Source organism: Halyomorpha halys, unplaced genomic scaffold (assembly GCF_000696795.3).
Source record: "Halyomorpha halys isolate HHAL.00 unplaced genomic scaffold, Hhal_1.1 Scaffold626.1, whole genome shotgun sequence".
NCBI lineage: Eukaryota > Metazoa > Arthropoda > Insecta > Hemiptera > Pentatomidae > Halyomorpha > Halyomorpha halys.
In genome coordinates this window covers 78,781-96,603 of record NW_027109759.1, presented here as the reverse complement: position 1 = coordinate 96,603, position 17,823 = coordinate 78,781, and the positions used below count along the sequence as shown (strand labels likewise).

General features: G+C 28.6%; 1 protein-coding gene across 1 annotated transcript in view; it reads right to left on the bottom strand.

Annotated features, from left to right (window-relative positions):
- Positions 1-23: 23 nt before the first annotated feature.
- LOC106684891 (E3 ubiquitin-protein ligase RNF10) overlaps positions 24-17,823 on the bottom strand; it is an 18,883-nt gene continuing 1,083 nt past the window's right edge. The window contains exons 3-15 of the mRNA XM_014427210.1: positions 17,337-17,548; positions 17,154-17,244; positions 14,373-14,557; positions 13,337-13,532; positions 12,812-12,940; positions 12,645-12,734; positions 11,917-12,008; positions 10,656-10,774; positions 9,997-10,248; positions 7,864-8,050; positions 6,273-6,417; positions 2,230-2,452; positions 24-723 (exon numbers count right to left, since the gene is read on the bottom strand). Coding sequence (XP_014282696.1) covers positions 635-723; positions 2,230-2,452; positions 6,273-6,417; positions 7,864-8,050; positions 9,997-10,248; positions 10,656-10,774; positions 11,917-12,008; positions 12,645-12,734; positions 12,812-12,940; positions 13,337-13,532; positions 14,373-14,557; positions 17,154-17,244; positions 17,337-17,548 — 2,010 coding nt within the window. The 3' untranslated portion in view covers positions 24-634. The remainder of the gene's footprint in view (positions 724-2,229; positions 2,453-6,272; positions 6,418-7,863; positions 8,051-9,996; positions 10,249-10,655; positions 10,775-11,916; positions 12,009-12,644; positions 12,735-12,811; positions 12,941-13,336; positions 13,533-14,372; positions 14,558-17,153; positions 17,245-17,336; positions 17,549-17,823) is intronic.

Sequence of the window (17,823 nt, the reverse complement as noted above, 5' to 3'; positions counted from 1 at the left end):
GGTATAAGGAAATTCAACAAAAATTAAGATAATTTGCAGACTTTATTGGGACCGAATTCTAATCACAATTTCCCAAATGGTACATTTATTAGCATTTAGTTTATCAGTTTTTCAAAGAAAACAAAAAAATATCTATAAGTTTTTAAACCAGCTTTGCTTATCACAATGTAAAACATAAAGGAACTACACATAGCATGACCTTTGATTAAATAATAAAAATATTTAAAAGTAAATAAACAGAGTTGTAATAGTATAACCAATTTTTTTTTTATTTTTTATATTTTTCATTTTTTTTTTCTTCTTTCTTTTGTACATGACATAATATCATTGGGATAAAGAGCGTCTTTAATCATTTCCTGCCCTCTCTTAAGATATCATTAATATCAAGTTAATAACAGAAACTCTATTAATGATTAGACAGAGTCAACAGAAAAGTAACAACCAATACCTAATAGATTTTTTTTTGTTTAAATTATTTTATATGGTAAGACAGTATATTTATTTAATAGAACATTTCCCTCTAAAGAGTGAATGACATCTAACAGACAGAAGAAAGTGGACACCAAACTATTTAATAATATAAGGACTCATTTTTCTTGCTACTGATCAAGTTGGCGGGGGATTCTGTACTACATTAGTTTCCCTTCTGGAATCCAGTCGAGAACAAGATTTTCTGCTGCTTTTTCTTCTTTTTGCGACCACCGCCACCAGAGTTGTTGTCACCTGCAATAAATCAAACAAATTTTAAATATAACGTGAAAGATCTTTAAAGTTTTCTTAACTTACACATTTGTGGCAATCATATAGGATACAGATACACCCGTTAGTTTTATTTCAATTCAGAAAAAATAAAAACAATCAAATCGCGAAGTCATTCATTTCTGGTGGTTACATAGTTCTCTTAAATTAAAAACTTCAATATATTTTCCTAATAAGAAAGGGCAATGATTTTATAGAAGAGACAAGGCTGATGCACAATAATACTATTAGTAACAGATAAAAACTAAAAAAAAAAATAATATTCTTATAGATATAAACAACAAAGATACAAAAAAAAATAAACCAGCAGTAACGTGATTTTAACTTACTAATCATGTCACCTCTTCCATATGTTATAAATAATTACATAAATATGGTGGTAAAAATTACTGATTTGAGTAGATTGAATGCAGTAAAGAGCAATGTTTTTAATATATTCCTTGAAAATGTTTACCATAAAAATTTAATTTATTAAGTTTGGGATATAAAATTTAAGAAATCCAATAATAGGCAAAAATAAAAAATCAATAAGAATTTTTATGTATATAACTACATAAGGGGGTTTTCTGAAGATATACTGAGATCCTTCAAAGATCATGACATAGCTGTGTACTCCTCATGTTATAGACCCAGTATTAAGATTAAAAATTACTACAGAAGAATAAAGGACAAAGTAGAAAAAAAAAATTAACCAGGATTGATATGTATCAATCACTTTATATGTATAAAGTGGCATGTTTGAATTGTCCAGGAATATACATATGAGACTAAACAATTATTGGGAGAGAGTATATCGGCATAATACCAATGTAAAAAATAAGGATAAAGAGCCAAATAAAACAGCATTGGTGCAACATGTATTAAAAAAAAGAGCATATTTTGGATTTTGAAAATAAAATGGATTTACATTAGGAAAATCTTAAAAAAAGAAAAATGCTAGGAGCTATCTATACATCAGAAAATATTGATTATACTGTTTATTTCAAATCAGATATAAAAAATTTGAACCAGCCTTGTGCTGAAATTTTAAGCAAAATTAATTTATGATCAAAATAGTTATATACGAGATAAAATATGGTTAAATTTGATGGGTTTTTCAACACTAAAATGAATAAATAAATAAACTAAAATAAAATATATGAGAATATACTAAATCTGATATGTAAGGTAGATTTAAACTATGTATTGTTGATAGAGGGGTGAGGTTATATTAGAAAGTGTAAATGAAATAATATTAGAAAAAGTGAATTAGTTAGATAAAAAATAAGTAATTTAACAGAATCTGATGAAAGTTAATTGATTGAGCATAAAAAATATTTAACGAATAACCAGAATTTAAAAAAAAAAATGATTTCACAAAACCCATTTATATCTAATCATATACGTTTGACGTTTGATTGGAATGTGACAATCTATTAAAAATCAATGAAAGAATGAACAGTGTATATATTTTAATTATTTATAACAAACCCTTCTCCATAGAAGCAGCCATTTGAATAGCCTCTGCAATATTGAATGAAGGCCTAGCTGGAGGGGAGAAAGCTGAATCGTTATCGGAATCCATATAATCCTGGGTCACGCTTGCTTGGCGCTGCCTTCTTGGCCAGCCACTGGAAGCAGTGGTGTTAGTTACGCTGCTACCGATAGTTGGCCAAGCCTCTTGAGTAGTAATACCTTTACCATCCTTCAGCATCTAATGAAACAAACAATTTATGATGAGAAATCAATAACTAAATAATATTATCAGTTAGGAGATTAGTAGCTAATGGTATCTTTTTGTCTGTCTACCACCAAATTTAATCAATTATTCATAGGCAAGCAGAGATTTTTAAGTAAATCAGGTTTTTCAGTTTTTAATTTTTTGTTGCTGTTAAAATTTTCTTCTTCAGTTCCTCATCACTTGTAAGTGCCATCAAAAAAGCTCATCAGCTGTAAATGTCCTTATAAAAGTGTTGCAAGTAGTTTTAAATAGGATTTAGGTATGTTGAACGTGGATAGAGTGAAAATTCTATTTCTCCTAAACCAGCTTTAATATATTGAGACACATGGCAAGCAGCATTGACATGTAAAATATAATAGTCTCCAGTTGGAAAAACACATTCAAGCTAGGGTTTTATATTTTTCAGACAAGATTAACATAAAACTCACTGTTTGACTCGAACAAAATGTAGTTATTACTCCCCAAAGCACCACACCCCTAACTTGATTTTGATCTCTAGGAAGATTATTTATGCTTGCTGAACCACATTCTATGAAGGAATAATCATTGTCAAGGCCATCCTTATAAAATCTTTTTTCTTGACAACGGAATGACTTTGTTAATTTTTGTTTGTATCAAAACCCTATTTTGTTTCCTCCTTATGGTACAGGCCAAAACTTCAATCCTTTTACTTCTCAGTATACATGCTGGGGTAGTTAGCTCTCCTTGTGCAATTAGTACAAGAGCCCAAGAGGAGAAAAAAGACAGATAGCTCACCCCAATTTCTGATTACTTTAATGAAAACTATATAATTAATAGTTAAAATTGATGAGTCTGCCAAGTATAGGTAGGGAGAATAAAAAATGGTGGCTGTTTCAAAGCGATAAAAAAAACTAATTTTTCATTCGGAGCTCTATATCTTAAAAAGTAGGAACAACACAAGAAAACCTAAGAGAACGTCATTTAAAGAAGAGTAAATTTGCTAAAATATAAGCCCCAATAGAGTTATTTACCTTTTATAGTTATTGAGATATAGCTTTTTAAAAAGCAGCATTTTATAAAAATGTTGTATGGGACGTACTAAAAGATCAATAGTTCGTGAATTTATTTTGAAAAATTCATATCTCAAAAACCATTTGATGTACATCTGTCTATTAGCACTAAAATTAAAGCTAGTCTAATGAGCTATAAAGTATGAGTTATTTACGTTAAATAGTTTTTGACCTTTTTTAAAAAGCAACATTTCATAAAAATGTTGTATGGGACGTACTAGAAGATCAGTAGTTAGTAAACTTATTTTGAAAAATTTATATCTCAAAAACCATTTGTCATACCACTCAAATTAAAGCTAGTTTAATGAGCTATAAAGTAGTTTATGATGTTTATCTTTGTAGGAGTAATAGTTTACATGAAATTTGCTAAAATAAATTGATTTATAGTTGTTCGGACAAATTTTCATTTGCCAAAATTATATTCATATGTGAATATCATAAAAACGACTACCCCTACGAAGATAAGAGTCATAAACTACTTAATAGTAAGTTAAATTTCCTTTATTTTGAGTGTTGGCAGACATATGTGCGTTTTATGGATCTAGAGATATATTTTTTCAAAAATCCAATATTTTATACGAATGGAAAAATCCATTATATAATTATATAATATAATAATTTCTAGTTTTTTGTGAGTTTATTTTGTCTAATATAAAAACTACTACTCCTACAAAGATAAAAATAGTTAACTATTTTGTTAGTAAATTTAAACAGCTTTAATTTGAGCCCTGGCAGACATCAGTACGTCCAATGGTTTCTGAAATAAAGTTTTTCATAAATCAAATTTATTGTCTGAACAACTATAAATCAATTTATTTTAGTAAATATCATGAAAACTACTATTCCTACGAAGGTAAATGTCATTAACTTCTTTATAGTCCATCAAACTAGCTTTAATTTGAGCACTGGCAGACATCAGTACGTTCCAATGGTTTCAGTAGTCCAATGGTCCAATCTCATATTTAGAGATATAGATTTCTCAAAGTAAATTAACTAACTAATAATCTTTCAGTAGATTTTTACGAAATTTTGCTTTTTAAAAAGCTATGTCTTGAGAACTATTGGACATAATAGATCTTTTAGAGGTAATATACAATAGCAAATTTACTCTTCTTTAAATAATGTTCTCTTAGATTTTCTAGTGGTGTTGGTAGCTTTTAAGATATAGAGCTCCGAATGAAAAATCAATGTCTTTTTAAAGGTTTTGAAACAGCCACCATTTTTTAATCCCCCTACCTATACTTGGCAGACTCATCAAGTTTGACAAGTAATTATAGTTTTTATTAAAGTAATAAAAAATTGGGGTGAGATAACTGCCTTTTTTCTCCTCTTGGGCTCTTGTACTAAATCCTTTTTCATTTCACCTCTGTACATAAGATTCTTCCGTAGTTGTAAGATAATCCGTTTTAAATATTTTTTGTACTGAAGAAAAGGTTATTCCATATTATCATCCAATAGCTCATTCCCAAGCCTACATCAAGTTTTACTATGGTTATGTCTTCGGAATACATGTTTTCAACACAAAATGTCTCATTTAGGAAATACATAGGTGAGCATTTATATTTGTCTGTAAGTATTATTCAAGGTTAGTCCTTTAGAAATAGAAAACAAACACAAATCTTATCAGTGTAATCAATTTTCAATAAAAACGTCTTTACTGTTTAGCATAATTGTGAATCTTGATTAAAAATAAAGTGGTGTGCACTTTGTTTTTTGTCCAGTAGTGTATTACATTACAGAAAAAAGTACTCCTATGAATTGAACTCGATCATGATCCTTAACTACTGTCAAGTCCAATCATACTCATCAAGATGAAAAGATGGATATAAAACCTAATCCAATGTCTCATAATTAAAATGTTTAAAGGCTGTATATCTATACAGGATGTTCATGAAACCTCCTTATTTATGAGTTTTGATTATTTTATAATAAAACTTAGATGGTTTTAGTTATGGAGAATTAATTTCTTTAAAAATTTGAAGGAGATGGTCAGGGCTGTGGTTTAGAAGAAATATAGTTATAAACTATTTATTTAAATTAAAAAAAAAAAAAGTTGATAACTATTTGTCTCCCTTCTTGATGACCACAGGCCTAACTATCTCCTTTAAATTAACTTACAATCAATTACTACATACATACATACATACATACATACATACATATATATATATATATATATATATATATATACATACAGTGAAGTCATCTTTAAATGTTATAATGAAAGTTTTATTTTATATTGGTGATTTTTCTGATCTGAAACATCCTACCTAAGGGTGTTAATCACCCAGAACTGTAAACAATATTCAAGCTTAAACAGTACAGAAAATTGAAAAACTTAAAGAAAAGAAACAATTGGACAATTCCATGTCCTGTTGCATAACTTGAGGACAATTGGTTTGATACATTATATTAAAAGTTTATTAGTCATTCAACAAAACAGCTTTAGCATTGCACTCAGGGCGAAACCACCTGATGGAAATGATGTCTAACTCATTTTGTGAAAAAAAGGATCTGGCCAGGTTTTTAACTGAACTACTTAAAAATAAATTAAATTGTTTATCAGATTAAAAAACACAATATGCCTGCTCGACACAAATTGTTAACTGTATGGGAAAATTAGAAAAAACAGATTAAATAAATGTATTCGAACTTCTTAATCATCATTTTATAACATTTCATAATTGAATTATTAAAAGCTGTAATCTTAAATTTGTTTAACAGAAAGAAATGTAACTATTCTTTTTATAGTATAAACTTGCCTGAGCAAATGATGGTCCAGAATTGCTTTCCTCCTCCAGGGACAGTGCTGCCACCGCTGAGGAAAAAGGTGACCTATTTCGTGCCAGCATATTAACGGGACTCATTGATCTGCTGGAGCTCGCTGATTGGACCATTGCCATTTGACTATTATACACAATATATAAACCATTACAGAGATCAATTTGATAAAATATGAATACATCTTGAAGTAAGAAAAAAGATAAACATAAATTTATTGGCAAAAAAGCATGTTACCTTTATTTCGAATACCAAGGTTCCCCATTTATCTCAAAAACTATGTAGTTAGGTATATAATATATAAGGGCCGGTTACACCAATATATTTTTAACTACAATATCAAAATCTCAATTAAAATCGATTACTACTATTGGTAACTTTAAGACTTTACTAGACGATGATGGCCGGTTAAACCGAGTGAGAAAATCTAAGTTAAAGAAGTAAATAATATAAGGAACCTTCCTTAGTAACAGCTAAAATGTTCTCTACCATCTTTATTTTTTATATTACCTCCTTTCAAAGTAAATAAAATGAATTTGGTTGAGGTTAATAAATTAACAGATCACACATCTATAGAACTAGTCAATCAATGATAAATAAAATAGTATTTTACCCTCTACAAACTTTCTCCAATACTTTTCTATAAAGTTTACGCATATTTTCTTTTAAGAGTTAACAAATTAACAAAACCAAATAGTCAAGCTCTAAAAATATTGAGAAAGCCTAGGCTCTCTCCTCGATAACGATTCAAAGGATCAACATTGTAGGCTTATAATAAAGTAATTTTACTTTATCTTAAAAAAATAAATAAATAAAAATTAGTATTCAAAATAAAAAGAAGGTATTTCTTGAGATACAATAATTTTGTTAGACCAATTTGATCTATAACAGATGACAAACAACCTGAAATTAGATACGAAATGAGGTTGTTAACAACTGAAACCATTAACTTACTTAGGTATTACCAATAATTTGTTGGTTTTCCTACAATCATGAAGTTTACAAACAAAAACACACATGATACACATGAATTTCAACCATTAAACTAATATACCAAAGAATAATTATTGAAATGTGTACTACACACAATTCATACTCAACACTTTGGAATATCAAAAACAGGGAACATAACCTTTAATTCAATTTGAAATAAAACATTAAAATGATTTTAAATTAATAATTTTAAGGGTTAATATTAATTAATAAATATAATGTAACTTTTGTAAAACTTATGCGCATATTACCTCTTAAGGTTATAAACTGAGAAAACCAACTAGCCTAGTTATGATTCATAAAAGCTTCTTGATTTTTTGTTGAAGATTTTGTACATAGGCTTAGAATGAAATAATGATTAAAAATAAAAATCAGAATAAAAAGAATTTATCAAACCATTGTTTTTAATCAAATAATTGTTATATTTTCCGTGATACAAGAATGACTGTCCTTCAATGTTTCCAAAATACAATTTAATATTCAAAAAACTTTAGAACTGATAAAATAATATAGACAGAGTAGTTAAGCACTATGCACTAGTAATAAAAAAAATATATATATAATAAATAAAATAAAAACCTCATTTCGGCAGACCTAGCCTCTTCTAAGCCACACTGTGGGAAATGAACTAATGATTCAATTCGGAGATTGGGATCTGGACGATGGTAACGCAACGATTCAGCCCTCTTACTCTCTACTTTCTGCTCCCACTTCTTTTCTTTCTGAGCCTGCTTTTGTCTCCTTTTTCGTCTATCATCAATTTGATCTATAACAGATGACAAAAAAAATTTCTAAACTTGTAATATTTGTAACATGAATATAGATATGAAATTAGAGTAATTAACAACTGAAACTATTAACTTATAAAATATATCATATATATATATATATATATATATATATAAACTAAGTATTACCAATACTTTGTTGGTTTTCATACAATCATGACGTTTACAAATAGATGTGAAACACATGATTATCAACCATAAAACTGATTTACCAAAGAATAATTATTGAACTGAGTACAATACACAATTCATACTCAACACTTTGGAATATCAAAAGCAGCAAAAATAACCTTTAATTCAGTATGAAAAAAAAAAAAAAAAAAAAAAAATTAAAATGATTTTAAATTAATAATTTCAGGGGATTATACTAATAAATGTAAGAAAAGGGAATGGCTTTTTATAAAATAAAATCCTAAAAACTCTTTATAACTCTAGACTTACCTCTTGGAAGCCAGAGGCACATCTATTATATGATGTTAATTGGCTCAAAAAATTTGATGTGTACAATTCACCATTCGGCAGGGAAAATGGAATAAATCGAAAATGACTGTTACATGGAAACTTCAAACGAAGAAGCTATAAATTTGAATAGTTGATCAATTTTTCACTTGATGTATTTTGAACCACAACAAGACAACAAAACGTGTGGAAATATATTCATATTTTACTTTACTTTTATACATTCTTATTTCTTTTCTTTTTATCCCAACCTAGTCATTTTTGGTATACACAGTAGTCATTCTTTTGATTACCAACCTATTCTAGCCAGAGTAAGAAAGTAGAAATTCATTTCCATGGTTCTGGAACAAAATAAATTTAAACCTGCCTGGGAGAAACTCTAACTGGTGCTGCTTTTGACAACATGTTGCTAAGGTGACACCTAAACACTATTGACTTCTTATATCATATACATGTCACTTATATTGCAACAATAATTGGATGCAATATGAATATAACATAAATGGAATGTCATGATAATTCAAGAGAAGTCAGCTCCTCTTAATGTAAATTCTACACAATTTTACTGACTGAAATCTCTTAGTCAGTTCCTTTTTAGCTTTATTCAGTTAAAATTCAGGCATGTCCATTGTCAACATGTTCTCGAAAAGTTTGTTATATCACCCATGGAGTTTGTCATGGTATGTTTTATATCTGGTATGAACATGGACTAAAACAGCAGGTCAGTGCAAAATACAAGTTTAATATTTTTTTTGCTAACACATCAGGGTGTATGTGATATTTAAGTCCGTGGTTTTCATTGAATAGTTTATTTTTTGGAAGTAATTTTTTTCATCCTAAAAATTTGTGACCTCTGAGTCCATAAAGGTTTTAGAAGGAGTGTGAAATATTCGGTCACAGTCTTATTTTCTGTGTCTATTTTATGGAGAATGGAATAATACAATAATTTTAAGACTTTTTTTTAGACTTGTTATTCTCAAGTTGTTTTCCGTAGTTCAAAATTGTCCTGCCGATGAAATACGAAATGTAGAAAAGTCAGTGAAGTCTGAATTATAACTATGTCATCTATGCACATTGTTATTCTTTTTTAACAAATAAACATATCATGTTTGTATGAACATAACAGTACAAAGAGATGTTCATTGAGTGCTAAGAGAAAATGTTTGGATATTGTAATAATCTAAAATATAAATGTTTAATATATTATTAAAAATAAATAAATAAATACACACAAGATCTAAAGAACACTGTTAAATAAATAAAAATAAGAATTTCTGAAAATAAAATAAGAGGATTTTTAATTTCAGGAGCTTACCACTTAAGTCACTAATAATTAATAAAACTTTTTAACAAAGATAAACTTACTCAAAATTAATGTTGAAGTTAAGTTAACGTTTAATTCTCTAATTTATTTATAATTGTTACTTTTTAAATTTGACAAGTATTTCAGTTTGTTGTAACTCACCCTGAAAACGAGCCAGGGCTTCCGCAGTTACTACTGGCGGCCTCAAATCCAATTCTATCACCTCAAACTGGCATGTGATAGGGACATGCTCTAAATAACGAAGCCTCTTCCTCAGCTGAGGCGTCATTGATCCGGGCTCTTTCTCCACAATTCGGCCATATATCTCTTGAGGGCACTGCTCTAAGGAACCATAGCAAGCTTCTAAGGTCCGAACATTGATGGAGTGCAAGTAGATTTGTTGACCGTCAGATGCTAAGAGTAACATAAATATATAAAAAATAGTGCTTATAAAATGGGATCAACGGACCCTTAGTAGGTAAATGACATTTTAAAAACAGTATAATTCTGTTATGGCTTACCTGTATAATTTGAAACAAGTTTATTACCACTATCAGTTAATTTCTAAAACAATAACACTTGAAACTGTTCTACAATTAACTAGAAATGTGTGGTAACAGTTATAATATACTAATAAATGTAACTTATAAATTATCTTTGAAAGTTCAACAACAAATCAATGATAATTCATGTATAAAATGAGTTCATTGATGACAACATGATCCATTTCTAATGGAGTCTACAAGAGCATATCAAGTTATATGAAAAAAAAAATTGCTAAGAGCTATCATAGTATTTACGAATTATAAATAAATAATTACCTTGATAAAAATAGAAGTACTTCATGTTGTTGCTGGAATTTTGGTTTCCGATTTCTAAATCTTCAGCGGCAATATTGGGGGCCTCTTCACCCTCTGAACAGGTGCTATCACTTTCACTTCTGGAAAAAAAAAAATTGAATCAGAAAATTTTTTCCTCCAGTTAAATTATTGAGAATATAGGAGTGAATTGATAAAACAAGGTATAACCAAAATCACAGTATAAAAGTCTAAATTTGTTTATTAATTAAGACGTTGGGGTGAAAAAAACTTATCACTATTCTTCAGGTCTCCCTATAACCATGTACTAATAATTCCTACAATTATAACAATTAATTAAACATTACTTTTTTTATTTATACAATTTTGTTAAGTGCATCTATTTCTTTTTGAAATATTGTCATACAGAGACATCAATTACAATTCACCATGAAACATTGTTTAAACAATGTCTTTTACTACCGAGACATTCATCTGTCCCTTTAGCATTAATCAATGTTAAGGTATATCAGGCATTATCCCTTTGGACATATCAATATACCTATGTTGAATTATTAAATATAGATATATCAATAGGGAGATAGAAAAGAGCACAAAGGCATATTGATATGTCCAAAGAGATAATGCCAAGTATACCTTAACATTGTTTAGTGCTAAAGGAACAGATGAATGTCTCAGTAGTGAACATTATAATTATCATTGTTTTTTAATAAAATGAACTAAAACAAAACTATATATATGTACCTTAAACTTTAATAATACTTTTAGTAAGAAGGAAAAAAGAATGTTATGACAGTGAGGTATTAACATTTACTCTTACCAATGTTATACAACACAAGTTAAAATGCATGGAGATAATTTTTCACATAAACTATAACAATTTAGTGTGATAAATTTTACAAAGAAACTATTATCCCCAATTTTTTATTGCTTTAGGAACTTAAAAGTACATTTCTTTTAATAAGAACTATAAAATCTATTAAAAATATTTATGTTCCTTAAAGGAAAATGGGTTCGATAATAAAAATTATGTATCTATTTTTATTACTAACGTAAACAACTAAGATGATATAAAACATCGAGGCAACCTTAAATTTTTTTTTTTAAATGATAAACATAAAATGGGAAGAAATTTAACTGATAAAAAGGTTTTACACATGAAATCAGATATTTGCAGAATATAATACTACAAAACTAAAATGAAGACTGAACATTAAAATTGGACATGAATATTTCTTTGATTAAGCATGAATAAAATCCATACCTTCGACATTTGTTTAGATTTTCAGCATCACAATTCTCATTGAGTCCATCATTTGTGGCATTTGAATCATTATTTTGAATGGTTTCGGTTTCCTGAAAATAAGATAAAACGACAAAATTACATTTATAATGAGGAACTACTGCAGACACAGGGTTTCAAAACTATCAACTGTGACCCCACATCAATTTTACAAACTTTTCTAAGGGCAATCAGTGATATCACAGAAATATTAGAGGTGGGGAAAATTGTTAATATTAACACTGTTAAACAGCATACCTATCGTACAACTTTTCTTTGTGTTTCTACTTCTCAAATATTATGAGGCAATAAAGGACTGGGACAATTACTTAATATTCTAGTTTACAAAAGAGAAACCAAGTTCTGTAAGCTCTTGGAACAATATCGATGTATGATCTGGTGAGATTGAACGTGGTAAAAGTATTGCAAAGGATTGAATGATAAGTAAATTTGCTTACAAGATATATCTATATTAAACATTTTATTATGTTTTTCTTATTTAATTTAGTTGGTTTAAAATAAATATATGCTTAAAGGAACAATTTTTGTGAAGCAAAATGTTTTGTTAAAGGTTTACCATTCTTATTCTTAAGCTGCCCTTTTCTAAATTTAAATTTTTAATAGACACCAGGAAAAAATCTTGGAGCCATAGCTTGATAAACATATAAAGTTGAGAAGGTATCAAGCTAGCAGATTTAATAATATTTTACCTTAGGTGGAGCAGCGGCGAGATCAGATCTTTCTTTACTGGCAACTGGTAGAGATGTAACAGCATCATCAGTAACATCTTTTGACTGAACCTTAGTATAACATCAGGAAATAAATAACTGATAGCACATTTGAATATATCTACTAAAGAAAATAAAAATGAAATCACCATGAGATTGCTCTTTCGCTCAGCTAACAGTGCCAAGGCCTGTTCAACAAAACATAGTTCAGGGCAACCTCTACACTCTTCTACTTTTGATTGTAACTCAACATATTCATGATTTATGATATCAATGACCTGCAATAAATGCATATTAAAAAGATGTTCGTGATCATTGACTGCTAAATTAAAAATATGATAAATTTTTATATCATTGCACGTTCAGAGTAATTTATACATACTTAATTTAACAGTGATACTTTGCCTCGTAAGTCTGAAAAAATCTTTATTGCCTTAAAAAATTTAATACATCAACACATCATTCCAAAGACATCTCAAACAAATTCTTGAAGTCAGAAAAAATTATAAAGGTATTCCATAAAATAATGTAGTATTCGAGATGTTGCAAAAGTAATGTTTTATAAAAATAATATAAATTGTAGTTGATTTTTTCAGATTATGAGTGCCACATCTTAAGCAATAATAATCTATAAAAGAGTGATTAATATTTAAAAACAAAAAAAGAAAATTTACTGTTTGTTTTGAAGCTGTCAAAAGCTTGGAGTAGACAGTTTCGAGTTGTTTATCACCGTAACTCAGAATAGGTTTTGAAGCTCTGAGATTAAACTGATCTACAGGCATAGCCACCAGTGTACGTTTTTCCCTTTTCATAAGCTGCAATGTGATGGTATCACCAACAGAAAAGGGTTTCTTTTCTATGCACTCAACACTGGGAAAGTACAAGAAGAAATATAGAATATAAATATAAAAACTATTCAGTAAAAGCAAAAAGGAATACTAATTATTAGATATAATAATAATAATTCAGTACTATGAAGACCGCAATTATTAAACCAAGCATTCCCTCTTATCTTTGGGTCTGCCAACACTATAAAGTCAATTTACACTATTGTCAGTAGTCTTTCCTTGTAAGCCACAATAATTTTGTAAAAATGACTTTATATATAACTAATTAATTTTGTTAACTTTGAAACTGAACCTTTCATGGCATATGAATAACCAACCTAAAAAATTAAGTAAATTTAAAATAAGAATAGAAATGCATGAAAATCAAAAGAAAAATCTAAGCAGTAGACCTTTTTACTTAGGCATGCATATCTATAACAAATTCATCTATAAAAATGAAATGAATTGTAATTACTTCTATTTGAAGAAGTGAAACAACAATACAACTTAATAAATCAGTGGTTTTCAACCCATAGAAGAGTAAGGACCACTAAGCCGAAAATTGAACAATTCTGTGATTAGAAAAGATGGGCCCTCCAATGAAAATATATCAAAATTAGGTAGCTTTAAAGTGCATTTAACTGCCAAAACCTTTCAGCTAACGCCCAAACATCAAGAAAGATAGTTAGTAAAATAGTTAAAATCAATAAATTTCATAAAAATATGCGGTGCCAGATCCTACCGCTGCCCATCTCTCTTCTGTGCACCACTATTATATATGAAAAAATAGGAAAATTAACTGCAATACATTCCATTATCAAAAGAAATAATGCAAATAATACCACCAGATTTATAAATTAAATGATAAAAACTAGTAGAATACCTCCTTAGGTCCTTCTTATGGATAGCCTCATAACAGATAGGACACTTCCTCCATGACTTGTCCGATAGTGCCAGGTAGTGGAGAATGCAGGACCAACAATACACATGACCACATCTTGTTATTTTACCAGCAACTGGTGGGTAGAGACAGATTGGACAGACCACTTTTTCAACACTTCCAATTACCTAAGTATCAATTAATCATAATGATGAGAGATAATAGACTCTGGATGAATTATATGAGGAGAAGATGGTTGAGAGGAGCGGTCAAAATATAATACAATTAAGTTGAAATAACTTATGTTTAACATAAGTTATATGTGTGTTATATATTTTGACCGCGACCTCCAACTATCTTCTCCTCATATAATTAATCATAACCTTTAAGATTACAGGTTTTTTTTTCCACAATGTAGACAAATAGGTACTTATATATTAGCCATGGTCAAACTTGTGCTTTATAACTTGACAAATACCTAATCTCAGTAGTATTAATGTGAACAGTGGTGTTAAAAAATATTTTAAATTACATTTTTTGTTTAAATAAAAGAAAATTAGACCATGACATTACATCGGCAAAATGAATTTCCTAATAACAGTTAAAATAGCAACAGATTGGTCTGTATCATTATGAATACACCACAACAATTTGCATTATTTATACTACAACTATAAATAAACCTTAAAGCACTTGTGAAATCTATCCTTAAACCAATACATCATGTGTATCTTTTCTAATTCCTTTCTTCTTATTGCAGTCTTTACTTCTATTCTTTATTTTATTTTTTAATTTTAGCTCGGATAAAAGCAATATCATGACCATCCTTGCATACTTTCTTCAATGAAGTAATGCCATGATTTGTACAGTATATCTTGAAAAATAAACATCATTCTTTTAAAATTACTAGCACAAACAACGATGTTTACCAGAAACTTTCACCATGGTTGATACATTAAGTGCTGACAAATGTAAAACAGTACAAGAACAACACGGTTATTAATGACTAAAGGAAAATAAGTTATCTATCAATAAAGCATTTGAGACAACTGAAGCATAGCTCATATATATATATATATATATATATATATATACACACACACACATATACTTGAGAGATCAAACTCTTTATTTTTTTAAAGCTAGTCTTACATAACACATTTTAAATTTCAGATTGCTCTCACTAATATGCTTTCCTATACCTCTCCATCAGGATTTTAACCTGATGATTTGCTTTAATCCACATGCCATGAATACAGAATGACGATTTTCCTCTAGAAATTGCTGATTTGTCATAAAACACTTAATTCTCTGATCTTACGTCACTCTAGCCATAATGTGGATGGTTTTCCCTTCAAATTTATGGATTTTAATTTCTGAACTACTGGTTAGAGAAAGGTATCACATTCAAATATGGAAAAAACAAAAAAAAAAAAAAAAAACTTCAATGCTTAGAATACTCAGTTAAGCTAAGTTCTTAAAGATTTGTAATAATTTTAATACAAGAGAGAAAGAAGGCTTTATTTGGAGATGGTAATTGAGTAAGGAGGCCACTTTACAACAATATGACTGTATCAAGATAACTAAAAATAGGATCCATAAAATTTTATTTTTTTAATTTAAGGATTTGTGATTTATTAATATTAAATAATTTATCATCTATAAAATAGTAGTAAGTATACAATCAAAGTCAAAGGAACTTGAATTTTAACCATCTTAAATTTAAAAACCGGCTTTTGGAAGAGAGTGTATACTAATTTACCAGGTCCCTTAGAATAAATAACCTCGATATTTAAAACATAATTACTATAAATGCTTCATTAATAAGACTGGAGCCACAAGGTAAAAATAATAAAGTGGTAAATTCAATTCAACATAATATTTTAATGAAGTTGGTAGTATTGTTTTTAATAAATAAATTTTAACAAAATGGTAAATATTTTGGTTTGAGAATAACAAAGCTAACCCGTCAGCCTTGAATTTAATCTTCCTAGGGTACAGGAGCACATAAGTCTCTTGCTGCTGAAAAATGAAACTTTGACCTTGGAACAAACCCCACTTAGCCACCCTTTCTTTATAAATCAGTTTGTCACACATTTTAAGTTTACAATAGAATAACAAAATATGAAAGCTGGGGCCTTGACTAAAAACTTATATATCCCCCAAATCAAATTTTGAAAATTTAATTCTAAGAGTAATATGTGAACAAGAATATTCTAAACCAATTGCATAAGATAAGCTGAATAATTACTATAGTCAAAAGCAAGATGCCAAAAATATAAATAGAGATAATATATATATTAAATATGAAGAATTTTCTAATTATAATTATTACCAACTAAGAAAAGGATTTTTTATTTTTAAATAATGGTAGACAGCACAGAAATCCTGCTTGCTAACAATTTTGTATTCAGTACTAAAAAAAAACAAACAGAAAATCCTATTATATATTTGAATATTTCAAGACATTTTCTCAAAAGAAAAATAAGTATGATTTATTAAACTATGAACAAACATTCATTAAAAATTAGCCCCACTCAGAAATATTTTACTATTTATAAACCCAGACTAATGCCAAAAAGAAAAACAATCATAATATATTAATACAATTCAAAAGAATGTTTTATGTAAAGCATATTTTTCTGTTGCCACCAAGTGAAGATGCTTAATTAGGAAAAAAAAAATATAAATGATATATCCATGCCATATAAAGATATGCCTATAATTTCAATAGAAAATTTAAAAAAAATACATAACTTTTAAATAAACTTAAAACAGACTTACAATTAATTCCACTAAGTCCCAATCAACTAATAAATCAGGATCTCCCAAGTTAAAGGTGTAGTCCCCTCCTTCACGAACAACAAACTGGCAACTATAAAAAATGCATACATGATAACAAAATATCTAAACCACAATACTTAAAATAGTGACTGATGAAATACTAAGAAATAAATTGGAACTTACTTTGCTTGGAGAAACTGTTCTTTGTTATACTTGTGCGCTTGAGTCGCCATGAGTGATTTGGTAGAGCACCCATGCTGTGTCTGCTGAGGCCTCTTGGGCATATTCTCTCCTCTGGGCTCATAATGGAAGTTCAACAAGTGATTTAAACTCTGTTTCTTACTCCCTATACCAAAAATTGAACCAAACTCAGCTTCAAACTCTTCACCCTTTATCTGCAACCATAAAAACATAAAATATTACAGAGTTTTAACCTAGACTTAAATGATATAAACATCCAAACAAGTCAAACAGTAGTTAATTAACTCTAAGAAAGAAATTAGTCGCATCAGACTAAAATATAATGGCAAAAATCCTTTTTTGGAATAAAAGATTTAACTTAATAAGTTTAAGTATGTTTCGAAAATGAAAATTAGCTAATGGAAATAAAATTTAACAAGACTTTTTAACATTTCAATGTAACAAATCAATTATTTTATACATATATATA